General features: G+C 42.4%; 1 protein-coding gene across 5 annotated transcripts in view; it reads right to left on the reverse strand.

Annotated features, from left to right (window-relative positions):
• Positions 1-374: 374 nt before the first annotated feature.
• Positions 375-27,435, reverse strand: part of GLDC (glycine decarboxylase) — a 92,226-nt gene continuing 65,165 nt past the window's right edge. The window contains exons 20-27 of one of the 5 annotated variants that reach the window (XM_037156749.2): positions 25,245-25,386; positions 22,687-22,798; positions 15,579-15,674; positions 11,251-11,423; positions 9,886-9,966; positions 9,259-9,333; positions 8,171-8,322; positions 382-4,566 (exon numbers count right to left, since the gene is read on the reverse strand). In XM_037156749.2, the coding sequence (XP_037012644.2) occupies positions 4,497-4,566; positions 8,171-8,322; positions 9,259-9,333; positions 9,886-9,966; positions 11,251-11,423; positions 15,579-15,674; positions 22,687-22,798; positions 25,245-25,386 (901 nt within the window). In that variant the 3' untranslated portion in view covers positions 382-4,496. Of the gene's footprint in view, positions 7,624-8,170; positions 8,323-8,638; positions 9,334-9,885; positions 9,967-11,250; positions 11,424-12,951; positions 13,153-15,578; positions 15,675-22,686; positions 22,799-25,244; positions 25,387-27,435 lie in introns of those variants that run through there. The other 4 variants (XM_053656146.1, XM_053656147.1, XM_037156751.2 and 1 more) reach the window with 4 other exon arrangements.

The following is a 27,435-nucleotide window of genomic DNA, read 5'->3' on the forward strand; positions in this document are numbered from 1 at the left end:
TTAATTTCTGTCAGATCCTATATTTAAAGAGGGTCAGATCCACCCCAACCCTTGAATTGCACCGAAAGTTATTCAATTCAGTTTCTGTTATTTTGTAGTCATTCTTAAGCTTTTAACGTATCTATGCATTAGATTATATTGATATTTATAAAATGATCAATACATCAGTTTTTTCCTGATTAAGACAAATATCTTACCATATTTTTATTTCCCTTCCTATTGTCCTTTCTGACCTGTTTTCCATATCAATGTTTACTATTTTGGCTATACCTCTTTTTTAAGATTATAACTATATTTTTATGAGTATGCCATTACAACTTTCCTAATTTTTTCCCCATTGCCCCCATCTCCCCAGTACTCCCCTTTCCTCTAGCAATCCCCACCCCCAAGTTCACGTTTGTGGGTCTTGCTTATAATTTTTTTGGCTTCTCTATTTCCTATACTATTCTTAACATCCCCCTGTGTATTTTGTACCTACCATTTATGTTTCATATTCTCTGCAACTTTTTTCCCATTCTCCCCCTCCCCCCCACCGATAACCCTCCATGTGATCTCTATTTCTGATTCTCTTCCTGTTTTACTTGTTTGCTTAGTTTGTTTCAGTTTTTTCATACTCAGTTGTTAATAGCTGTGAGATTGTTGTCATTAAGTCCCTTTAAATTTTCGTGTAATAATGATTTGGTGATGATGAACTCCTTTAGCCTTACTTTGTCTAGGAAGCACTTTATCTGCCCTTCCATTGTAAATGAGAGCTTTGCTGGATAGAGTAATCTAGATTGTAGGTTCTTGCCTTTAATGAATGATTTTGAATACTTTTTCCAGCCCCTTCTTGCCTGTCAACTTTCTTTTGAGAAATCAGGTGATAGTCTTTTGGGAATTCCTTTGTAGGTAACTGTCTGCTTTCACGATTCCCTTTAAACTTTGGCATTTTAATTATGATGTGTCTTGGTGTGGCCCTCTTTTTGTCCAACTTGTCTGGTGGGACTCTCTGTGCTTCCTGAACTTGTATGTCTATTTCTTTCACCAGATTGGGGGATTTAACTTTCATTATTTTTTCAGATAAATTTTTGATTTCTTGCTCTTCCTCTTCTCCTTCTAGCATCCCTATGATTTGCTTGTTGGCACGTTTGTAGAAGTCCCAGGGTCTTATTCTCTCCTCATTTTTTTTGAATTCTTATGTCTTCATTCTGTACTGGTTGACTGTTTCTTCCCTTTGTTCCAAATTGTTGATTTTGAACCCCAGCTTCCTTCCTTTCAGTGTTGGTTCCCTGTGGATTTTTCTGCTTACTTCTCACCCTATTTCCAGTCACTTCCCCCACTTTCCATATGTGACTCGCACCCTTCTAGCTGCTGCCCTGGTGCTAAATCCCAGCATGGGTGTGTTTACATGGGTTCTAGGACTGTATGAGTCCTTTAAATGGACTCTCATGAAACACCAGCAGTTTCTTCTGCTCCCCCAACCCCTACTTGTTTTTACAGCCAGAAGTTACGAGGCTTTATTCTCCTGGTGCTGAAACCCTGGTCTGCATGGTGTGGCCTGTGCCGGGATCATTTCCTCCCCAATTGTCCCTCTCTGTTTTTATCTGCCAGATGCAGATGTAGGGCCAGACGACACAGATTGACAGCCCCCACCACTGCCTCGCCACCAACCACACTGCATCCTCCCTGTCCCTCCTACCCGTCTGAATATTTCTTTAGATCCTTAGTTGTCGGACTTCCATACAGTTCAATTTTCTGGACGTTCTGATGCTTTTTGTTTTGAGTTTAGTTATCATTTTTATGGTTGTGAGAAGAAGCAAAGCATGTCTACCTGCACCTCCCCATCTTGGCCAGAAGTCTCTAGTTGTAACTTTTTTTTAAACCAATTTGGTTTTGCCCTGACTGGTGTGGCTCAGTGGATTGGGTATCATCCTACAGACCAAAAGCTCCTGGTCAGGGCACATGCCTGGGTTGCGGGCCAGGTCCCCAGTCCGGGGCATGCAAGAGGCAACCGACTGATGTTTCTTTTGCACATCAGTGTTTCTATTTATCTCTTTCTTCCTCCCTTTTCCTCTGTCTAAAGATAAATACATAAAATTTTTTTTTAAATCCACATTTTTTAAATGTTTGAGTTACTAAATGTTATCAGTAACTGAAGGATGATTTAAGACTGACAAGACTTGTCTCCCCTTTTTTTGGCTATTTCATGTTGAATACTTCAAGATGCTTTTGTATCATTGACCTTTCAGTGAAGGTCTAGGAACAGTAAGTTTTCTCAATCTTTGCAAGTCTGAAAATGACTTTATTTGTCACAATGATTTTTAGATGAATAAATTGACTAGGTTAGAAGTCTAGATCTCTAGTTACCTTTACTCAGGATTTTGTAGGTATTCCATTGTGTTCTGGAGTCCATTGACCAAAAAAAGTTGAATGTCAGTTTGATAGTTCCTTGTGTTTTCCCTCAACTGAGTTTCACTGAAATTTTTCTAGGTGTGGGTTAATTACTATTTGCTTTGTTTGGGATTCATTGTATTCCTTTAAATTAAAAATGTATGACTCAGTTCTAAAATTTTTTGTTTCCTTTTAGAAATATTGCTCCTTAGCCAAATCCTCTATCTCCAATCTCAACCTCCTAGCTTTCACAGTGTAACCTTAGCATCTCTTAAATCATTCATCTCTACCCCTCTGTGCTAGGTTCTGGGTGATTTCCTCCCATCAGTCATTCTTCCACTTCATTGAATTTTCTTGTTCAGTCTAGTCAAAGTTCAACCCATCTAAATAAGTTATTTTAAGAAGTATATTTCCTGATTTTGTTTGACTTTATCTCTTCTAGTTTCATAATCTCTTGTATGTATTTATGAATCTTAGTGTTTCCAATATGTCTTTGAGCATTTAAAAACTTATTTCAAAGCCCTTTTAATCTTCCTCATTTCTGGTTCCTAAAGTAAGAATTCTGCCAGTTATTGTTGCTTAACATTGAATTTCATTGTGTTTGTAAACTTGTGAGTTCATTTTCTGGGGAATTTTCTTCTCAGAGTGTTTTGTTTAGAGCTTTGTTTTGTGTAGATACTATTGCTTTCTTTGGAAAAATTTTTAGATGGTTTCTTCTAGGGCCATATATGTTCTCCCAAAACTGAACTATTAATTTTGTTGAATGGGAGTCCAATTTGTAACTGGTATGAATCTGGCTTCTGCATTCACCTGTAGCAAAGCCCCTTGTGAGTGACCGTGGTCTGGGAGGGAAAGCTTGTTTCCTACCATGACCCTGGGTTTAGTAGATACTGATTTTTTTGGTCCTCATTGGAACAGGGCTTTCCCAGTTCTGAAAATGCCCCATTTCTGCTCCTTACTGTCCATTCTTTCCTTCCTTGAGGACCTATGTTTGTCTGTTTTCTTAATGGGGCTAAGAGGACTGTTTTACTATCATATCCATGTCTTTGGAGCAGGGATGGCAGTATTTCCAACATCTGCTCAGTTTCTCCAGAAAGAAGAGTGTTGTCGGTGTTTCCGTATATTATTTCACTTACTACTCTCACCACCTGTGGAGTAAATGGCATTATCTCCATTTTACAATAAGGTAGTGGTTTCAGAGTTAGTTACTCACCCTAAATCACAGGTAGTCAGTGCAGACCTAGGATTTCAACTCAAACTGTGTTACTTTGCACTGTTTTCTGCTTCACTGTGTTATTTATTTTTAATTTACATTACGTCCTCTTGCATTATGAAAACTGGGTTTCGACACTATTTTAAAGAGAGCCAATGTGCAGCATGCATGAATTAAAAATATCTGAAAGGTTGTTGTATGGCACATCCTTCTTTTCAAAGCCCTTTAAGTATGAAATGAGTATGAAAATGAGAATGAAACTCATTTTCATACTTATAAAAACCATGGGCAGCATTCTGAAATGCAACTGTGACACCTTTTAGCCTCTCCTCCCAGAACTGCCTCATGCTCACTGGCATTGAACTTCAGATTGACAGTACTTCTCTCATGGTGGACACTGTCCCAGACAAAAAGCTCCTTTTCTGACTAAATACAGAAATAGTGCAAACCCTCCACACTCCTCCCCCCCCAACATGCCTGGCACCACACACTACACTCACTCCTTTGCTATTTGCAAGTTTATTTAACAGCCAACCCCACTGTCTCCTTCCATGGAGAGTATTTTCCTCATTGTCTGTTGGAATGCCTCTGAAGCAGCTTCTTTTAACCAATAAAAACATTTAGTTCTTCTATTTTGGGAAAGTTAATATTCCCGTGTATTTCATAAAATATGTTGAATGCAAGTGCCTTACCTTTTTTTTACCCCGTTCTTCATGCCAGTCTTTTAAGAAAGAATGTTTGCATCTCATTCTACTTTGGCCGCTCCTGCTGCAGTGAGGAACACTTTTGGATCAAGTTCCCAGTAGCAGCACCATTGGGGAAAAGTCTGCATTTTTTTAGGATGACTGGCATCGCTCCTGGTGCCATTGGATCCCGCCCTGCTTCCGGGAGTGGGGCTGTTATTTTAAAGCACTTAAATCTTCTGAGTCTCACCAAGTGTTTTCTGGTGGTTGTTTTTTTTTTCCCATTGATTTTCAGAAGTGCTTTAGAAGAAAATTTTAAATGTCACACTTGAACTATACATTTTTACTAGTGATGTTAAAGCACAAGGCAGTAATCAGATCAAAAGCACACAAAAATTTCTCTTGCATTGCTTCTGAAAACCCTAACCTCTACAAGGGAGAGGTCTAGACACCCGGAAAGTCCTGTAGGGCCATGAAAAAAAGTAACTGAGATTTTTTTCAAACCTCCATCAATTCTACTGAATTCAGAAAAATGACAGGCAATCTCCAACTTGCATTTCAGAAGTTGTCAAAGGAGGAGAGCCCTGATCCGTGGCTCAAAGTAGTTTGAAAAGGAAATAATCTTGTTTGTACAAATTTGTACAGATGTTTCCCCTAGGAACAGTGATAGAGAGGAAAGAGGTAGGTTCCCAGATTGCCCTGTAAAGCCAATTAAACCAAAAGCTCTCAGCACTGCTTGGATGGAAAAGGTGCCCACTAACCCTTGCTACGTCCAGGGACCAGAGACCTCCTCCTGCCCCAAATTAACTGCATTTCCAAACAAACTTTGGGAAGGGCGATCTGACAGCCAGGATTCTAACTCTAATATCAGGGACTTGTCACCATCCTCAGGCAGTTGTGAGTATGAAAGGTGTGGAGATGTGGGGAAAGCTCCAGGTGCACAATATAAAGGCTGGGCACCAACTCCTGCTTCCTAGATTCCTTGTTGTTTGTGGGGTGACCACACTCCTGTCTCTAGCCCCACCTCTTACTCTTCTCTGTAGGGGAGACTGAAAATGACCTCCATGCATCTATGTTACTGCCATCAGCACTGGGGAAACCTGCCTTTTTCTCTTCCCTCTTCACCTGGGGTCAGCACGGGGCAGCAAGTCTGGGTTGGAGCATCTGCTCTACAGACTCAGACTTTCCCTCTGCTGGGTGTCTCCCGGCTTAGACTGGTGAAGCACCAAGGGCAGAAATGGAGCACGCCCTCTGGCTAGAGATCCAAAACCACAGTCTCCAATCAGCTTTATCTGTAATAAAGCTACACTCTGATCTTAAACAAAAAACTTGTAGCTACAGTGCAGGCAGGAGCGAATCTAGCAGATTAGAGACAAGGCCAAAACATATGTGGCGCCGGCTCAGTCTCCTCCAGTGGTGGGAGCCTCAGCCAAAACCTGGAATGAGGGATTTTTCTCTCAAAGCAGCAAGATTGCATAAAAAATACTGACTAGACTAACTTAAGCATCTTTCCCACCCTTACCATCCCTTAAAGGCTTAGAGTTCTGGAAAATACCTGAAATGTGAACAAAGAAAGCTGAGCGGCAATACCTGGAACTTTTAAAAATGGAAATTCTCAGGCCACACTGCAGACGTACTGAATCAGAAACTCTGGAGCCAGGGTCTAGCGTTCTGTGTTAACACCCTCACAACAATCTAGACACACAGGGTTGAAAAGTCACTGCCCTAGGAAACCTCTCTGAACCTGCCCAATGTCCTGAAGCCCTGGGAGCCTCTAAAAGCGCGAACATCTCAGTTTCTAACTCTCTGTCCCAGAAGGTTTTTTGCACCCAACAGTGACAACTACATCCTTCATTTCGATGGAAAATAAAGGATGTCATTGTCATTGACCTCAAGTCTTGTCATTGGAAAAATGGCCCCTAGAGGCATCTAGAGCTTTCACAGGGTTTCCAGGCTGGGCCCATGCCCTCTGTCACGTGCCTGCAGACAAGGATGGTTCCCAGGATCCTGTGGCCTGTGTCAGGGCTGTGAGCAGGTGGAGGGGATGCCTGAGTCACACAGGTCATGTGTACGCATCTACCTCAGGCCTCTCACCTTCAAAACTGGGAAAAGGGCATATCCTGCACAATATCATGAAGGTACTTGGTGTCACTGAACTGTAGAATTTAAAAAGGTTAAAGTGGTACATGTAATGTGTATTTTACCACAATAGAAAAAGGAGTGGAGCCCTGGCTGGTGTGGCTCAGTAGATTGGGTGCCGGCCTGCAAACTGAAAGGTCACTGGCTCAATTCCTGGTCAGGGCACATGCCTAGGTTGTGGAGTGTACAGGAGGCAACCAATCAATCTCTCGTACATTGATGTTTCTCTCCTTCTCTTTCTCCCTCCTTTCCCCTCTTCCTAAAAATAAATAACTATCTTAAAAAAAAGAGACACAAAATCTGTCCAGAGGTGCTGTTTCAAGGCCCAGCATTTTGTACTTTCCTTGAATAGAATTCACAGAAAGGCATTAAAAATACTGGTTTCTGTGACAGTGTCACTCTTTGAGATCACGGATCAACCCTTTATTGATTCCATTCCTATTTCTTTTTTCATTGAACACATACTACAGGACCTGGCTAAGCACTGGGAATCCACTGATCTGGTTCCTGCTCTCAGAGAACTTGATCTAATGAGGCAAAAAAAAACCCAAACCAACAACAAAAAACACCCAGGTCAACAGAATAATTGCTAATTGTGCTAAGAGTATAGGAAAAAAATCTGAGTGCTGACAAATGATGGAGCCCATTTCCTGGAAATGTGTGTAAGACCTTTTGGAGAAGATGCTGAAAGGTGAACAAACAGCAGCCAGCACAGCAAGGCTGGCAGGGAGTGCTCCAGGTGGAGGGTACCACACAGGGAAGGACCTAAAGGCGGGGAAGTCGGGCGCACAAGTGTCAGGTAAAAAACATGAGTCACTTAACAGTAGTGAAGGACAAGTAGTTCACTTAGACACTCCATCACTTGTCTTTGCCCTGATGGATTTAGGGGACAAGCAATGGATGCATTATTGTGGAAACAACTTTGATGCTCAACCGCTAATACGTTATAGCCTGATAAAGACATTAGAAAAGGCTGTTCACCTCCATGCTTAGTTTTCACATCCTTGTCCTTCTTCAGATGGGATGACTCCATGCCCGGATGGCTAGCTTGTGTTGAAAGCCTGGTTTTCAGCACAGGAAGGACGGTCTCCTGGTGAGCAGTGACCATGGAAGTGGGACAACCTGTTGTCACCAGTGAGCAAGCTGCTCAGCCTGGGTTCAAGCAGTGGCTGTCCCTCACCAGCTGTGTGACCTCGGGCATCTCTCCATACCATGTCCCTCGTGTGTAAAGTGGGGTGTTATGAGGTTCTAATGAGATAATACATTTTAAACACTTAGTAGTACCTGACACCCAAGAAGTACTCAATAGATAGCCATCACTTAATAATTATGTTAACAAGGCACCATGGGTCCCCTCACTTCTCCACTGCTTAGTTAGGCTGAAATAAATTTTCACAAGCTTTTTTTTTTAAGTGTGAGAACAAGTGGACCACTTGGCAGAGCACTCAGATCTTTTGTCCAAATCACTGTCATGTGAGTAAGAGTTGAGCAAGCTGCCAAGCGAGGAACCAAGTAGCTGGGCTAGAGCGCGTGCCTAACAATCATCAGGGAAGAACGTCTGCAGCATTTGCTATGTGCAGGAGAAACATTTGTGGCAGGCCAGCTACTTGCCTACCTGAAACCCATTCTTCCCCTTTTCTCTAATTAAACCCCTGATTTCTTTTGGGGCAGTCACATGCCCAGGTAAAAGGACTCCCTGTGACCCTTCCAGCGAGGAGTGGCAATTTGAACCAATCCTGGCCAGTTAAAAGCAAGCAGAAGTTACCAGGTGGAACCTTGGGAAGCCATTTCAAAAGAAGCTGACGTGGATGGAATTTGCCTTTTGTCTCTTGTTTTTCCTCTTTTTTCCTCTCTGGAATGAGTGTGTGATGGCTGGATATGCAGCAGCTGTCTTAGGAATATGAGGATGAAGACTATCTGCAAAAGACAGAACAGAGAGACTGAAGAAGCCTCACCTCTGGACATGTTGTTAGATGAGAAAAAATAAACCATTGTTTGATAAACTTCTGTAGTTGAGTTTCAGTTACCCACAACCTAACATTCTAACAAAAAGGGCTAAAGTGGTATTCACTGCTAAACAAGATATACACTCTTTTTTTTTTAGCTGGCCAAAGATAAACTGATAATGTAACAATGGTATTGGGTTAGTTACTCTCACTACCCTTCAAATCCCTCTGAACCTGTACACGGAAGATTGAGAAAATGGACCAAGAAGACATTTTCCAAATTGAAATGCTTTTATTAGAATACTAATAATTACAGATAAAAAAAAACCCACACACATGAAAAAAAGAGAAAAAACACTCAGAAACTATTACAGATTAGCCCAATTAGAGAAAAAGACTTTTGCGGCATATACAAAATGTAAACATTTGCCCTGGGAATTCCCACAGATGGCACCGTCCATGAGGACTTATTTGGAACAAAAATATGTCTACCGAGGCTCCACTATAGCCTCTACAATATCTGTGAACTTGCTGCGTTGAAGTTAAACTTTTCTATGCAAAAGTTTTCTATGCAAAAAACTAAAAATGGGTCTGAATCAAGGCGATTTGAACGTCAACTGCTGCAAGTGGAAGCAGAGGCACTGAAGCAAACCAATCTTCCAGCAATGAGCTCCCACTCCCTATGCCAATTGTATTTACAGTGGCCTTGAGAGAGATTATAAAAATATACACAGTATATAAATCCTCTGCTTGAGTCTAGGGTGGTAGGTAAAATATTTCTTGCTTATCAAATGCTCCAGAGGCATCAAATCAGTCACTTGAACTCAGGAAGAGAGGACTAAGAAGAGGCCCTCTTCTGTTCAGAAAATGGAGACTCATAAACTTCCATGGGTGGGCAGGTACAAACCAGGTGCTGATCTCCATAGATGTCATCAATCCGAGCAATGGTTGGCCAGAATTTGTTCTCTGGTTTCACAAAGGGCTGTAAGGACAAAGAATGGAAATGTTCTGCAACATTCTGAGAGGTTTCCCTTGGGAGAAAAGATTGCAATGACATCCCCACAGCCTAAGACACCACTAGCCCAACAAGTACGCAAAAAGTGTAAGAAACTAAATGCCAGCCCTTCATTGCCATCCCCACAAATCTAACCTTCGATGCTTGTCTCCAGCCCATCGAGCAAGCTGCACAGCATTTTCTCTCAGAAAAGAAAGAAAAATTGCCTTTGGGGCCACCTCACTGTTGGGTGATGGTAGAAAACGCCTGACTGACAGGGACGCCCCTTCTGTCTTCCTGCACTGTGTGCCCTCCAGAGTCCCAGGCATGGGCTGACACTCGGACTCTGACTTCAGAGGTCTGTAAGCCAGCGCCTGTGTTCTGTGTCCTTCCCTCGTCATGGCCCTCATTCCACAAGGCATCCCACATATGTTTACTATGAGACTGTAAACGCGGGAGCCCTTCAGAATAGGCGCCGGCCCCTCACATGCACATGAGCACAATCCCCGCCGGCACAGTAAGCTTCAGGGGAGAACTTACGAGCGGGAATGCTGCCACCTCTCTAGAATATGGCCGATCCCAGTGCGAGGATGTGACACAGGTGAGGGAGTGTGGAGACATCTGAGACAGACACGGGTGAAAGAGGGATCAGAGGAGAACACTGCCTTCTCAGTCAGTAGCTTCTGACAGAAGCCCATTGGCAGAGAAGGCTGTTTCATTTCAATTTGGGAAGGAAATCTTGGTAGGAATTTTTTTATTGTGAAATATTTCAAGTATCAGAAAGTTATGGTAATATATAATAAGCACATCTGCTGCCCAACATAAATCAACACATTGTCATATTTGCTTAGCCTTTTAAAATACAAAGCATTAGGGGCAGTTGAAACTGCCTGTATGTGCTCCTTCCCAGTGCTAACCACTACCTTGAATTTGGTGTTTGCCATTCTTACCATGTTTTATACTACTACTCCCCAGATTAATAAACAATACATAGCGTAGTTTGGTACCTTCTCAAGCCTTATATCATCCTATGAGTATTATTCTCCACTTGCTTTTTGTAACCCAGTATTATGTTCTTTAGATGTCTATTGCCATTTTTAACAGCCTAAATCCTGAAAGAATCAGCAGTACCCAGAGAAAAAGGAACAGTACAAATGATCACACTGCATTCCTTCATTACCCTGTCAAAGTCACACTAAGGGCCTGCCTTCTCCCACCAGCTTTCCAGAAGTTGCTTGAGCTTCTCTAAGCATCTCACAGGTGTTGTCGGCTTGGAGCCACAACAGCGCAACCATGGCCTTCGTGGTATTGTCAATTCATGACGCCCCAGTTTAGTGATACCTGGACTTCATGAGAAATTTAGGGCTTTGACCAGATGTAAAATGAATATACTCTGGAAGAGGTGGGTAATGCCTAACAAATTTTCTCCAACATAAGCCATAAAAATTGTAAAACATTCAGGCTAAGTACCAACCCAGTTGCTCTGAGTGGTAACTCTCTAATAGAAGAACTTCTCTTTATCCCAAGCATGTGAGGTAAATAATCTCACTAGAATGCATCACAGAGAGACACAGAATAATACTTCCTCAGCTAAATAGAGCCCTTCAGTCTCTGCTCCCTCTTTAGCAACCAGTTAGGAGCATGTGTGATATGTAGCTCCCACAGCCCCCAAACAATTACATAAACAAAATTAAGATATAGAAAATATCTACATTATGCCCAAGTAACCAACTACGTTCAAGTTTTAAACTTCCAAGTGATAAGTGCATCATCTTCTCAGAAGAATGGCCTTAATTCTAGGCAAGAATATCATCTTGTGATGAGAGAGTTCAGGGGTTGCCGACACACTGACCCAGCAACTCTCCTCTGTGGGACATTTGGAATAGAGTACCAGCGCCTGCACACCTTCAGCGGGTTGACCCTTGGGTCCAGGCGGCCCTCCTCGATGTCAGCGATTTCCTGCCTAATGCTGATCATGGCGTCACAGAATCTGTCCAGCTCCGCCTTGTCTTCCGACTCAGTGGGCTCGATCATGAGAGTCCCTGCCACTGGCCAGGACATGGTAGGGGCGTGAAATCCTGCAGGGGAGACCAGGCAACATGTGTCACTTAATTCTGACCTCCCCAATTTGAAGAAACACTCCCTATCTTATAAGTTATCCCAAGGAAATCACTGCTAATATTGCTAATATATGTATCTGGGGATTCATTTCAGCACTGTTTATGAAAGAAACCTAGAAAATAATTTAATATGCTTAAGCAAGTTTTACAGGTTATCCACACAATAAATATGCAACCATCAAAAGTGTGTAAATATATATTTGTTAAATTGGGTAAACATTCAAAAATATTAAGTGAAAAAACTTAGCTACATAATGATATTATCCCATTTTATTTTAAAAAATGACTATTTACATATATATATTTATATATATGTATATTATGAGGGAAGACACCTTGAATACTAAAGAATACTAAAGAATAAATATTAGAGCCCTGGCTGGCGTAATTCAGTGGATTGAGCGCAGACCTGCAAACCAGATGGTGGTGGTTCAATTCCCAGTCAGGGCACATGCCTGGGTTGCAGGCCAGTTCCCAGCAGGGGACGCACGAGAGGCAACCATACAATAATATTTCTCTACATCTCTCCTTCCCTTCCCCTCTAAAGATAAATGAATAAGATCTTTAAAAAAAGAATAAATATTAAAATACTAAAAATAAATACTAAATAAGTACTAAAGAAGAAAAGTAAAATTTTAATGGGTTATCAACAGAAAATGAGACAGGGGTTTTTATTTCTCTGTGTTTTAGAAACTTTCTATAATGCTCATGAATTATTACTTGCAATTACAAGAAACTGAAACATGAAAGCCTACCAAATTTGAATAATAAGGTAACAGGCAGCAAGTAGCCTGGAGTGAGGGTCAGTGTCCCCAAGATTTGGGCACTGTGTGGAAAGCCTTTGCCTTTACACTGAACACAGGTTGAGGGTGTTTCTACATTTTCTTAAGTTTTCACATGTAAGATGAATTGACAAGAAACATGGTCAAGAGAGAGATTTCCCGGAAAAAAGCCAAAAACAACTTTTTCTGTATTTTATACTTTTTCTGCAAAACTTGAAAAGAGGAAGAACTCCCAGGTTGGTAGGCCTCAGGTAAGTTCACTCTGGAGTGCAGAGCTCCCAGTTCCAGTGCATCATTATGTGGGCACGTGAGCATCATGCCATAAAAGTTGTCTCTTCCATATTTTATTACAAAAAATTTTCAAACATACCGACAAGTTAGAAGGAGTGCACACCCAAATGCCTTCTACCTAGATTCTACAATGACACCCTGTTTCCTTTATCACATATGTATTCATCCATCCTTACATCTTATTTTTGATGCATTTCAAAGTATGTTGGATCATAAGTATACTTCTCCTTTAAACACTTCAGCATGCATATCAGTAACTAGAATTCAGTATCTGGTTCATGTATTTTTGTAACAAAATTTACACACAGTAAAGTGTACAATTAATGAGTTTTGACAAATGCATAAAACTTTCACCTTAACCAGAAAGGGATTTGATTTTTTTTTAAACAAAATTTAGTATCATGAAGTCTGACCTCAATTCCACGTGAGCAAATTCAGCCCGGCATACCCTGCTGTAGTGATTTCCAGTTGTGGACCCATCTGAGTTGTCTTGGAAACACAAATTCCTGGATCTCGACCCTGATTCAGGCAGTCCAAGGTGGGGCTCAGAAATCTGAGTTTAAAAACTCTCCGGGTAGCCTTGGCTGGTGTGGCTCAGTGAATGGAGTGCCAGACTGTAAACCAAAAGGTTACCAGTTCAATTTCCAGTGAGGGCACATGCCTGGGTTGCAGGCCAGGTCCGCATTTGGGGGTGTGCAAGAGGCAACTGATTGATTGATGTCTCTCTTGCACATGGATGTTTCTTTCTCCTGCGCTTCCCCTCTCTTTAAATAAATAATTTTTTTTAAAAACCTCTCCAGGTGATTCTAATCATTAGTTATGTTTGAACACCTCTGCCCTAAGGTAGTAAGCCCCCCACTTGCCTGTGAAGACTCATCCATGGGGTGCTTGTTAAATATACAGATTACTGGGTTTTCCCCCTGGCAATTCCTTTATTGACTCTATTTTTTAGAGAAAGGGAAAGAGAGAAAGAAACATCAATTTTTTTGTTCCACTTATTTATGCATTCATTGGTTATTCTTTTTTTTTTTTTCTTAAGATTTTATTTCTTTTATCTTTAGAGGGGAAGGGAAGGAGAGAGGGAGAGAAACATCAATGTATGGTTGCCTTTCATGCATCCCCTGCTGGGAAGTGGCCTGCAGGGAACTGGCCTGCAACCCCGGTATGTGCCCTGTCTGGGAATCGAACTGCGATTGTCTGGTTCGCAGGCCCGCGCTCAATCCACTGAGCTACACCAGCCAGGGCTCATTGGTTATTCTTATATGTGCCCTGACCAGGTATCAAACCAGTCACCCTGGCACACTGGGATGACACTTCAACCGAGCTACCCAGCAGAGCACCACTGGAAATTCTGATTCAGCAGGCAGGACTAGGATCCAGAATCTGCGTTGTCGTTTTTATTGTTGTTTTGTTACTTAGTCATTCACTCATTCTTTCATTCTCTCACTCATTAAACACATATATTCTGAGTGCCTACTATGTGCCAGGCTCCTGGATGATTCTGGGCTTAGGGCAAGTGTGGCACTCACTCCACCCAACATCAAAATAACATCAAGCTTGAGGAGAAAAGGACATGGAAATACTGGATGGTGACTTCAATTACCAACTCCCTCCTGGCCCCTTCTCTCTCTCCCTCCACATGCTGCTGCAGCCAGGTGTGATGTCAGGGGCCTAAGTCAGGTCACAGGAACAGGCAAGGGGAGACTTTGATGAGGTAACTGCTAACTTCGTTAATGAAACCATTCTCTACCTTCCCATTTATTATCAATGTAACTTTGCATAATAAGATCATCCATTCAAGAGAGAATGAGTCACATACATGGAATTCCCATTATGATGGGGTAGTAAACCTACTAAATTATTAATGTTTTTACTTTCTTTATTAAAAGAACTCAGTCAAATCATCACTAAAATTCAGATAGGACTCCACATCCATTGAAAAGCAAGGTTCTCTACAACTTAGCCTTTCTGAGAACTGAATGGTCTCTGATATTATCAATAATGTCACTAAGAAAGTACATTTTAATAAAGGCTGTGCTAAATGCACATCCACTAATATACAAAGAGCCTATGTCTCTTATAATCCTTCAAAGAAAAATGCATCATCTCTGAGAAAACATGTGCCCATTTCTTCATCTCTAGAGGCAGCTGAAACAGCTGTGTCATGACTGAAATGGTTATAAATAAGAATCTAGCCCTGGCTGCATGGCTCAGCTGGTTGGAGTGTTGTCCCCACAAACCAAAGAGGGTGTGGGTTCCAATCTTCGGTCAGGGCTGTACAGGAGGCGACCAGTTGCTGTTTCTCACATTGATGTCTCTCTCTCTCTCTCCCTCCTCTCCCTAAAATCAATAAACATGCCCTGGCTGGTGTAGCTCAGTGGATTGAGTGTGGGCCTGTGAAGCAAAGGCTTGTGGTTCAATTCCCAGTCAGGGCACATGCCCAGGTTGCAGGCCAGGTTCTCAGTGGGGGACACATAAGAGGTAACCACACATTGATGTTTCTCTCCCTCTCTTTCTCCCTCCCTCCCCTTTCCTCTAAAAATAAATAAGAAAAGTCTTTTAAAAAATAAAATCAAATCAATAAACATATCTTCAGTAAGGATTTAAATATGTGTATATGAATACACAATGCCATTCATCTCTACCACTTTACACAGGTTACTTGCACCATCTTTTTTCCATTACACCAACTTAACTCCTCATGGGCCTCTCTGTTTACCCGGCGGAAAGCAACAAACATTTTCTTTGGGATTTTTAATTTTGTTAACTATACAGACTTCTTTCCTTGGCTGCATGAGGTCAAGATGCATGATATTTCAAAGGTCAGTACAAATGCAGTCATAAGGGAGTTTTTTCTCTATCACCCTGAAAGTTGTCTGGAACCTGGGCCTCCCCATTTAGCCTGTGGATCAGTTTCCTGTAGCGACGGCACATTCGGTTTGTGCCCTTGGAGGTGGTCCATGGCCAGCACGGGCAGCTGCTTACAGGTCACAGCCCAAGTTCCTCTCCCTAAAGGGGTCACTCTCATGAGACCACTCACCATAATCCTGAAGCCTCTTGGCCACATCCACAGCCTCAATATTTGCAGACTTTTTGAAGGGTCTTAGATCCAAAATAAATTCATGAGCAACATAACCTGTTTGGGAAAATTGTTTCAACTCAAGATTAGCATCAGCTTGTTTTACCCAAACAAATGAGCAAATAAATCAGCTTTTTAATGCATATTAAAATGCATTGTAAGTTTATAGTTGAAAACAAAGACTTCTTATGCTCTTATTATAAATAAGCATTTTTAACAGGTCAGGCCAGTGTATCCAACCCCGAGTGAAGAACACACCCGTGAGCCGAGAAGCTAATAGGAGGTGTGACTTTTGGGCCAAAGGACTGCTGGAACATTCAACAGAGATTTCTGGGGATGAGATTATTTCTAACTCTGAGGCCCGAAGATCTACTTGCAATAGTCATCACAGGCCTGATCCTTCTATACAAAATATTTCTAAAACTAACGATCCATTGACACCCTGATCAGCAACTTTGCCCTTAACATCACAAAACCATGTCTTCTGTGTGCATGTAAATATACTAAACATATTTCCATAAGATACAGAATTTTATGTGATTCTTCACAGGGGCTTTTGAAGTTTTGGTTTCAGACAGAATTAGAAATAGGGGCTGTCAAAGAGCACACCACAAGCACAAGGAGTTGATAAGGCCAAAGTCTCTGTAAGCTGGTCACCTCTCTGTACCCAGGCCGCCATCTCCCCAATGTGAGCTGTTGACCAGTGACCCATTGTCCAAAATAAATCACCAAGAAAGTCAGCATTTTCATAAAAGAACAACATTTCTGGGAGCTCTCCCAAACTCCATGGCCCATACAACTGATGAATTTCCTCTGAGGAAAGTATCTACCCATGAGATAATAACATATTCTTTCTTATACTGTTTTCCTGACTCTCAGCAAATAATGAATCTACTTACAGGTTCTTGGAGTGGAGGACTCCTCCAACCTGAGAAAAACATCTCCAGTCATTAACAGCCCCTGAACATAGTCTGTGAACTGCTGCACTTTTTATGTAGTGAATACATAGGAAAGGGTTGGTTTTGTTTGAATATAAAAGTATGAGATCCTGAGACTTTGAATATACTGACACTGCATATTTTTAAAACACACTTTCTAACAATGATGATTAAATTTGTGAGGAATGTTGCATAGCTGATAGATCTCCAAGGGCAAGGGAAACAAAGGAAAAAATTAACTAATGGGACTACATCAAACTAAAAAGCTTCTGTACAGCTAAAGAAACCATCAACAAAATGAAAAGAGAATCCACTGTATAGGAGAACATATTCACCAAGGATACATCTGAACTTACACAACTCAACACCAGGAAGGCAAACAACCCGATTAAAAAATAGGCAAAGGACCTGAATAGACACTTCTCTGAAGAGGACATACAGATGGGCAATAGACATGTGAAAAAAATGCTCAGTGTCACTAATCATCAGAGAGATGCAAATTATAACCACAGTGACATACTGCCCCACACCTACCAGAATGGCTATCATTAATAAATCAACAAACAAGTGCTGGCAAAGATATGAAGAAAAGGGAGCCCTTGTGCACTGTTGGTGGGAATGCCAATTGGTGCAGCCACTATGGAAAACAGTATGGAGTTTCCTCAAGAAAACTAAAAATGGATCTGCCTTTTGACCCAGCGATTCCACTTCTGAGAATATATCCTGAGAACCCCAAACACCAATCAGAAAACATATATACACCCCTATGTTCATAGCAGTATTATTTCTAATAGCCACATCTGGAAATAGTCTGTGTCCATTCACACGGTGGTACATTTACCTTTTGAAACAGCATGGATGGACCTGGAGACCACTATGCTATGTGAAATAAGCCAGTCAGAAGAAGACAAATACCATGTGATCTCACTCATACGTGGAATCTAATGAACAAAATAAACTGAGGAACAAACTAAAACCAGAGGCATAGACACTGGGAACAGACTAACAGATCTCAGAGGGAGGGGGTGCTAGGGGAGGACAGGAAGAGATCAGCTCATGGGCACAGACAACAATGTGGTGAAGCCCAAGGGGAGGGCAAGGGCTGAGGGGAGGGGAGCAGAGCAAAGGAAACAGGACATTTGTAATAGTAACTAACAATAAAAAAATTATGAGGAGTGTGATTCAAAAGTAGAAAGCTGTCTTTGGCCTTGGCTGGTGTGGTTCAGTGGATTGAGTGCCCACCTATGAACCAAGGGGTCACTGGTTCAATTCCCAACTGGGACACATGTGCGGGTTGCAGGCCACGTCCCCAGTGGGGGGTGTGCAAGAGGCAACCATAGGTTGATGTTCCTCTCCCTCTTTTTCTCCCTCCCTTCCCCTCTCTCTAAAAAAAGAGAAAAAAAATCTTGAAAAAAAGAAAGTTGTCTTCATTGGTAGGTAAACTCAGGGGGAAAAAAATGTCAGTTGGAATGTTCTGGGGAAAAATCAGGAGATAACAGTTCTCATTGACTGTTAATTCCAAGGTTCCTAAATGCCCTACTATGCTACACCATTTTGGGAGCCCAACTTTGACCCTTCTTCTCTGGGCCTCTGGCAGCCAAACCAGCACTGTGACAATGACTTAAGGAAGAAGGGTAATGAAGCTCACTGCTCTGAAGGGCACTCAGTGGCAAGAGGGGAGGAGGGCAGGGACACATGACAGCAGAGAGGACTTGCTCTTGCTGGTGGGAGAGAGCAGAATCTCCCAGTGGTTCAGTAATAGCTGAAAGGCCCCATCAAACCAAGCCAAGCCCAGAACTGCTAAGACCAAGCCTTCATCTGCAGAGGCCCCCACCTCAGCCAGTGGTTTGGGAAGGGCTCAACTTTGAAAATGAGGTTCAGATGTTATTTTCTAAATCCATAGTCGAGGGCATTCAAATAGAAACTGTAGTGGAATTTCAGCCTCTCTCCCTTTCTCTCTCTCTGTTTGAGGCCTGAAAGGGGTGAAATTTAAACTTGGTGGCTTTTGGAGGCTAGATCCCAAGATGTTCATCTTCGTTTGCAGTTTTAAGGAGAAAAGATATACAAACCTTCTATGGCATATGGTGAGTCAGGGCAATCTGAAGTAGAAATTGTATAAGCTGCTCAGTGCAAGTTTTCATTTCCCCTGAGTAGGTGTTTCCGCTGGGCCTAACCATGACGACAGCTGAGAGTCTGAATAGACGCCAAATCAAAGGAGCAAGGAGAGGAGTGGGTGGGATGATGGAAAAGCAAAATAAAAGTGGCTTGACTTCGGGATTACGACATCTTCTCTCCCAACCCCCACTAGGGAGTTAATTATCTTTCGAAGCTACAGAACATGCTACAGAAAAAGATGACTTCTCAAGACCCTCCTTGAGAACAGGCTTATCCCTAAGCCTCAGAGTGACGGCCTAGAAATACATGGACTCACTGGCTGATTACATAGCTTGGGTGGGGAATCAACACTCAGTCAGGCTTTTCAGTTGCAATCCAGGGACCACAACTAACAGAATCCAAAGCCCTGACTGTTTTCCTGGGAGTGAGGTAGGTTAGGCAGGGCTCCTGGCCTCAGGAGGAGTGCCCCCCCCCAGCCAGGAATGTGAGGGCCCAGCTCCTGACGCCCATCCCATGTCCACTCTTTAAAGGTCACTGGGAAGCCTCTTCAGGGACAAGAATTTCCAAGAAGAGTTCGGTTTATCCAAGGTCAAAACTAAACAGGCACTTAAAAATTTAAAACATAAATGAAACACTGGGATATGAACAAAGTTGTCTAACCCACTGACAGGAACTCCAGTTAGATCATCAAACACTGAGCATAGCCTCTACAAGAGTAGACAGACACCTGTGAATTTTTTAATTTTTTTAATTAATTAATTTAGAGACAGAGAGAGGAAGGGAGGGAGAGAGAGAAACATCAATTTGTTGTACTACTTATTGATGTATTCATTGGTCGATTCTTATATGTACCCTGATGGTGATTGAACCTGCAACCTTGGAGTATTGAGATGATGCTCTAAGCAACTGGGATACCCAGCCAGGACAAAGTTTTTTAAATTCATCCTTTGAAAAGGTGTTTTACATGAGGTAATTCCTTCTTTCCACAGCCTAGCAAAATAAATACTACTGCTGCTCCTCATCCCAGTTCTTGTCTGCCACTTCTTTGCTTTGCAAAACCATAAGCCTCAACTGTTTAGCTCATATTTTTAAATCTCTCAAAAAAAAAAAAAAAAAACGGTTCATAAAGAGAGGCCTGGAGTTCATTAAAATTATTGCCTCATAGTCATCAGTAACTCTGAAGTCTTATTTAGAGCTAGTAAAGAGAATTAAGATGAATAATGGTCTTCAAATATTGCCATTAGACATTTTGGAATACAATGTGTTTCAAAACATTTCTATTTTGGGCCCTTGGGAGGTACAGTGCTAATTCTTTTCAGGGACCTAAAACAGGAAGCCTCAAGTTGTATGACTGTGTTTACCAGATCAACCATGAGACAATGTTTGGTTTCATGAACTTTGAGGCTGGGAAATAAAGTCTGTGATCACCAATCTTCCTCTGCTTGGGATGAGAAATGGATTCATTATTTAATTCTGGGGTAAAATGTCGAAACAAATGGAAATTTTATTTCTCTTTTTTGTGCTGCAAATCCCTTTGGATTAGGACCATCTCTGCCCAAAGCAGCCACTGGAACGCTGAGCACTGGTGAGCCCGGGAGAAACGCCAGCTGACTCTCCTCACTGCGGGGGGCCGTCTACCCAGCTCTGTCCAGGTCACATTCATTCCTGCTTTAAAGAGCTAAACTGTGCATCACACAGCTCTGGCTCATACCAAAAATCACTGAATTGTACATTTTACTAAGTTGATTTGTATGGTATGTGAATTCTATCTCCATGAAGTTGTCAAATATAGTTAATCATAAAGAAATTTTCAATATAAATTTAAAAATAGGAAAAAACCCATAATCTTGTTTAAATTGAAGCAAAAAGATTGCTTTTGACTCATCGACTTGGCAAAGACATTTTGGTTTTGGTTTGTGTTGCATTTTCCCGCTCACTGGGCCCTGGTGCAATGGTTGTCTCACCGGCTAACACTACAAAACAAACTGGTACCGAGTCTCGGGGGCAACTCGGCCACATGCATCAAGAGCTGAAGTGAATTCACAGAACTCATTTCCTCTGACACAAAACTTCTCCTCTGTAACTGTAACCTAAGGAACTAGTCTGAGATTTTTTTTTTAAATATAAGTAAAGGATATTCATTGCAGCATTGTTAGAAACGCAGACTCTGGCAGGAAAGCCTACAGAATGGCTTAAACCACGGCGCACTCACACAAGAGAACTGACAGAGCCACTTTCAAAGAGCATTTCATGGCATGGGGAAAATGGTTGCAGTATAAGATAAAGTTTAAAAAACAGGGTATAAACTGTGTTTATAATATGACCTCAACAGTCTAAAACTAAGATGACAAGGAACACAGCAACATATTACTGGTAGTTACGTCTGCTGGGGAGAACTGTGGATCATTTACATTTTCTTCCCCCTACTTTTTTATTTGCCAACTTTTCCCTGTTGAGTGTCTATATATTATTATATAACCAAGCAAAACAAACACTGAAGCAATCCCCAAAAGTCAATACATAAGCAGGATGCATTTCTCAGTGTAAGAGACGTATTTGAATTAATTAGTAGCCCTAGTGGCTTCTTTAATATCCACTTCAGAAGCATTTCATTGCGCTGCTTAGAGACAGACTGCCCACAACTTTCTTGCCTACTCTCTGGGGAGCTTTTCAGAGCTCTGATTATTTAGTTCTTCTCTATTTTCAAGCGCTATCACTTTGGGTACATATTTATAAGATAAGACCAGCCTTTAAATGAAAAATCACAGAGGTAAATGTACGTTCCTCCTGGGCCAGAGAAACCCAAAGCCGAAGAGGGGCCTCATTCCCGTGGCCAAGGTCTGGGCACACTGCTCACCGGCCGCTGTCTCCACGCCAGCTCCCCTCTGTCTCTGCCCTTGGATTCTGAGCCCGCAGCCAATGTGCTGTGTCTACCTGGCACCACCTCTCCTGTCACCTCTAGGGTGACTTTGTTCCTCCATCTATTATTCCCTCTATTACAAGCCTAGGAGCTTAAAGGTTTTCCTAAAATTTTCTTTACACTCAACTCATCAGTAACTTTCAATGATTCTTCTTTTTTTTTTAATCCTTACCAGAGGACATTTTCACTTGCTTTTTCAGAGGGAGAGAGGGGAAGGGAGAGGGAGAAACATCAGTGCAAGAGAAGCATCTGTCCGTTGCCTTCCTACACACCCAGACTAGGGATCCGCCCCAGGATGCAGGATCATATCCACTCGCGCCTGGACCAGGGACGAACCCACAACCTAGGTATGTGCCCTGACTGGGAATTGAACCCACAACCTTTCAGTCACAGGATGATGCTACAACCTCCTACCCCACTGGCCAGGGCTGATTCTACTTCTAATAGCATGTTCATCCCATGCCACTGCCTTAACAATTTCAACATTCTCTTAATCCTCTCATTCTTTTCCTCAAAAACCTTTCTGGCTCCAAAGTGAAGTCCAGAGCCTTCCAAGACCTTCAAGGCCCCATGACACCTCTCCAACCTCATCCTCATCCGATCCCTCCCCTCCTATCCCACCCTTCACCCCATTCAACACTCCCGCCACCCAGGCCACTCCCGTGTCCCTGGCTGCCTCCTGGATCTCGGTTTGCTTGGACTCTACCACACCTCCTTCCAGATCCATCTCAAATGGCTCCTCCCAGGAGGCTCTCCCGGCTATTCCGTCCTGCCTCTGCCTGATCTGAATTTCTCTACTCTTTGGGGGCATTCCCATATCACTCTGTGAGGTAAGGAGCCTGTGACATTTGTGTGTCTATCTGTCAGCGGTGTTGGCCTGGGCCATGTGGACTAACTTCATCACAGAGCCTTGCAAATGCTGATGTTCCTGAACTGCTCACTAAATTGAAGTTATTTCTAACAACTCTGTACTTTTCTGTGGTTTACACTAAGAAACACATGCTTTCCACCCACTTCAGAAAACCACATCTACTCTGTCAAACTTGGTCTGGCCGAGGGAAAAACAAAGTGATGATAGACTAAAGTTAATACTTGCCTCTTGCACCCCGGAAAAGAACTCTGTAGTGTTTTTCTAATCGCTTGGCCATGTAGTTGGCATTTAAAATAGCAATTTCCGTAGCTTGTTTAAGGCCTTTGCCTCCCATCATCTGCAACAGAGGGAAAAAGAGCTATTAACCGTGGAACAGGTAAACTCAGTGGGCACTAAACAAAGACACCCTGGAGAAATCCCCCTACAAGGAAGTCAGCCCACCATCAACCTGTAAATTAAAGATGAGTGGGAAATACTAACAAAAACATTCGTCAGTCCTCTCTAAGCCTGAAATAATTTTTGGTTTTCTTCTTTGAACAGGAATCTTAGCACTTCTTATTATAATAACAAAGCCTAGAGCAGGGCAAAATTCACTGCTGACTATTGTGTTAATCTGAAAAGGAAAATGAATTGGCTTTAGGTTAAAATCTTTTAGGGGAGTTTTTGTTTGTTCACAAACAAAAATTCCCAGTAAACTGTGAATTTGAGATGTCTTGATAACTGCCAAGAATCCCATGGGATCTTGGCCAAAATCCCCACTGAATCAATTTTATATGGTTTGTCTTCCAACTGTCCACAGTCAAGGCCATTGAACAACTGCTGGGTTCAATCGTATCCTTTTCTGCTGGGTCAGAAGTCCCTGTGATTATATGGGGTGAACATCATCTCCAGCAAAAAGCTTGAAGTCAAGACTACACAATTTTTACTGCCACTTTCTCCATGTACAATGGAGGCTTGATATGCATTAAATACAAAACTAATGTAAAGCACATGAGAAAGCATCAGAAAAAAATAACAGGAGCACTGAAGTCCAAAGTAAGGAGAGGACACATTTTGCCAGGCTGATAAAAGAGAGGTTCCTAGAATAAGAGTTAGAACTTGAATGGAAACTTAAAAACGGGTAGAATTGGGATAGACGAGAAAGAGGAAGTCACTCCAGGTGAGAAGAACAGCAAAATCCAAGGGGTAGAAGGGAAGGCCAAGGCTGCAGTCTGGGAGCTACTGTAGAGCCTGGTGAGTTGTGACCACCTCTTGCAAGCCTCAGACCTTTGCTAGAGAGGACTTGTACTTGGTCCAGAGAGCCGCTGGCTCTCGAGTTGTGCATCAGAGTTACAGAGCAGCCTGCTGGCCCAAGCCCTACCCCATATATGCTGAGTTTGATTCTCTCTGGAACCTAGGCATGTGAATTTGGGGAGAATCCCCTAAGGATTCTACTAGACTAGTGAGACCCAGTGGTGAGTGCAAAGGGAAGCAAGGGGTGAATTTGGGTCCTGAGGGGTTAGCAGTCCTGTAGGGAGTGTCCAAGATGGACTGAAGCAGGGAGCGAACAGGTAGTTCTCCTGGTGATAAGTAACAACAGCCTGAAACAAAGAAAGGGCCCAAAGTCAAACCTGTATCTTAAACCCTATTTTATTCACAATACTTCACTTTTAAACTGAGGCTCTGTCTAGTGTTCCTGGCTTATGGCCAAATCAGCCCAAGGCATTTATTTTCTATATGTGGGAAATCACCTCCAACCCAAAGAGGTTCATAACAAAGAGCCCAGGTGTATAGGACCTTGGGACCAAGCTGGGAATTAGATTCTGTTTGCAAAGAAGCAGGCCTTTCCTATGACTGTTTTGGCTGTTACTATTTGTAAAACAACTCAAGGATCATTTTAAAAAGCAGGATTTAGTCTCTGAGGTACAGAATTGTTGTTCCAGCTTCCCGGAAAGTTTTCCCTAAGTATCATAAATGCCACGCTGTTCAAGAATAACAGGCAGCCCCAGAGAGTCATCGGGCATGATTTGCATAGCTGAGTTTGGGGTTTTGTTTCAGCAGAAGCCACCCTTCCTCCGAGGAGGGGAGCCAGTCTGGGAAGGCTGCTCTGATTAGCAGCCGAACAAGTGTTTCTGTCCAACACACCGTCTTGTCAGCCCAGGAGGCAGGCGGACCCATTTGAACAAGAGCTGTATAAACTCTGGCCCTCATGTTTTGTAGAGAAACACATAGGAAGGGAGCCTGTGCCCTAACAAAGTCTAATTACCCCCGAGAGTACAGTTCCACAGACTGTAAAGGGCAAAGAGCTTTGGGAAACCAGCGCATAAACAAATTTCTGCTACTTCTCTTCCTATCCTCCCAGCTTCCAAGGAATATAAAGCTAGAGGAGATGGATTTCTAAAATTTATCTCAGGATCTCAACCAAGTGTAATAATTAGTATGCACACTGTTTTTTCACTTGCAAGAGGAGGTATAAATCCTACAGGAAACCAAATGACGTGGCCAGAACATCCACATGACTCATAGAACTTAACTCTGTCTGGAAAAATATGTCTGGTGTGTTAACTTCTCTGTTGTTAAACCCACTGTGAGAACCCAAAGGAAATGGCATAACGAGGATGAGATCAAATGAATTTCAGCTGACCTCTGTAGGGAGGTTTCTTCCATCCGAAGTCATCAGCAATCTTCACTGACCACAGCTCAGATCATGGACTTTTTACATTTTTAAGTTAAGAAGGAAGCCTGTGACCTCAGTTCCCCACTAACACATCCACATCCCCCTCTTCCACACCCACAGGTCTCACCTTAATATAAGCCCATGAGATGGGCAAGATGGAGCTGGAGCCCCACGGGGCTGCACTGACAGTACCCACAGGCCGGGCATCTTCATCTGGCTTTACCAAAATGATAGGATGATTGGGCAGAAAAGGGGCAAGATGCTTCTTCCTGTAGTTTTCAAATACAAATGCAGAAGATGTAAAAAGATCCAGCCCAGCTGAACAGGTAGGTTTTGGGCTCTCTCAGGAAGCTCTATTCCTGAGAGAGGAACTCTGTCAATGGAAGAGACCTGACATCAGTGAAGAGGCAGCTGTTCAGGAAGCTGTTCCTTCCTTCCTCCTTCACTGGAAGCATGGCCCACCAGCCGAGCACTGTGGTGGAGGATTTGACGGAGGCAGGCAGCCGTGGGGTAGCCTGCAGAGCCACGTGGTCCCCAGGATGGGGGGACTTCCAGCCCCATCCCCGCTCCCTCCCAGCTCCACAGCCTGCACTCTTTCCCGAGGCATCTAAGGGATTCAGAAGGGCGCTGCTGAGAAGCTACACACCAAAAGTTGCATGTGAACACCATTCACCACACCTTCCCCAGAACTGAGGCACTGAGCCTCTTCCACTCACAATAAATAAAAAATCAAAAAGGAAAGCAGAACAAAGGGGGTCAGGACCCTGACAACGCTGAAGACTGGCTCCTTTGGCACATTTTTGGAAGACTGAAGCTCAGGATATGGCTACTCAGCTCTCAGCTTCATTTTCATTATTTTACCTCACGGTGTAAAATGAAATAACAGCTACAGTATATTCCTTTGGTCTTATTTTGAATTGAGCCAGTTATTTCTAGTAATAAGTTTTGTTTCCTTCTTACTCATATCAGATCTAATAAGAATTCAAGCTACAAAGTACTTAACTCTTCACATACAATTCATTTGGGGGGAGTGGAGATAAGAACATTTAAGTTTTACTCTCTTAGCAAATTTTGACTATAGATATGGAGTTAGTTAAAGTGCATTCAGCTTTTTCTCTACGATGGCTCTAGTAGTGTTTGGTTGTTTTTTAACTTCAATTGAAACAATTTTGTTAAATTGTGTTGTGACAGCTGTCATATCAGCATGCATTTAAAAAAGAACTTATCGGGCAACTTCTGGCCAAGATGGAGGCATAGGTAGATACACTTTGCCTCCACACACAACCAAAAGATAGACAACAACAAATTTAAAAACAAAAAATAACCAGAACTGCCAGAAAATCGAACTGTACAGAAGTCTGACAACCCAGGAGCTAAAGAAGAAACATTAATTTAGACTGGTAGGAGGGGCAGAGAAGATTCACGGCAAGGCAGAGGCTAGCAGACTGGTCAGTTTCGCATTCACGTGCAGATAAACCAGGAGGAACAAGTGGGGAATGAGACAGACCACACACCCCCAGGTTCCAACATGGGGAAATAAAGCCTCAAAAACCTCTGGCTATAAAAATCTCTGGGGGTTGCGGAGACGGAATAAACTCCCAGCCTCACAGGAGAGTTCTTTGGAGAGGCCCACAGGGTCCTAGAAGAACTGGAACAGAAACAAAATCACAGAAATGGACATCACATGGAGGGTTATCAGTGGGGAGGGGAAAGGAGGAGAATGGGGGGAAAGGTACAGGAAATAAGAAGCATAAACGGTAGGTACAAACTAAACAGGGGGAGGTTAAGAATAGTACAGGAAATGGAGAAGCCAAAGAACTTATATGTATGACCCATGGACATGAACTGGGGGAACTGCTGGTGGGAGGGGGTTGCAGGGCAGAGGAGAATAAAGGGGAGGAAAAAATGGGAAAACTGTAACAGCATAATCAATAAAATATATTTTTAAAAAATTAAGACAGTAAAAATATATATTAAAAAATTAAAAAGTAAAAAAGAATTTATTTAAAGCGGTGAAATTTTGTACAGCCATTTTAACATTAAAGATGAAAGAAGATATGCAACAATCTTGGCACATTATGCTGTATTATCTCAAGAAAGGTAAAAATGCAACTGAAACACAAAAAAAGATTTGTGCAGCATGTAGAGAAGGTGCTGTGACTGACCGAACGTGTCATAAATGGTTTGCAAAGTTCCTTGGTACTACTGACATTCTGGCTAAATGATTCTTTGCTGAGGGGCTGTCTTATACATTCATTGGGAGATGTTTAGCAGCAGCCCTGGCCTCTTCCCACTAGAAGCCAATACCAGGAGATAGC

This window comes from Artibeus jamaicensis, unplaced genomic scaffold (assembly GCF_021234435.1).
Source record: "Artibeus jamaicensis isolate MK-2021 breed Jamaican fruit bat unplaced genomic scaffold, CSHL_Jam_final scaffold_1964, whole genome shotgun sequence".
NCBI lineage: Eukaryota > Metazoa > Chordata > Mammalia > Chiroptera > Phyllostomidae > Artibeus > Artibeus jamaicensis.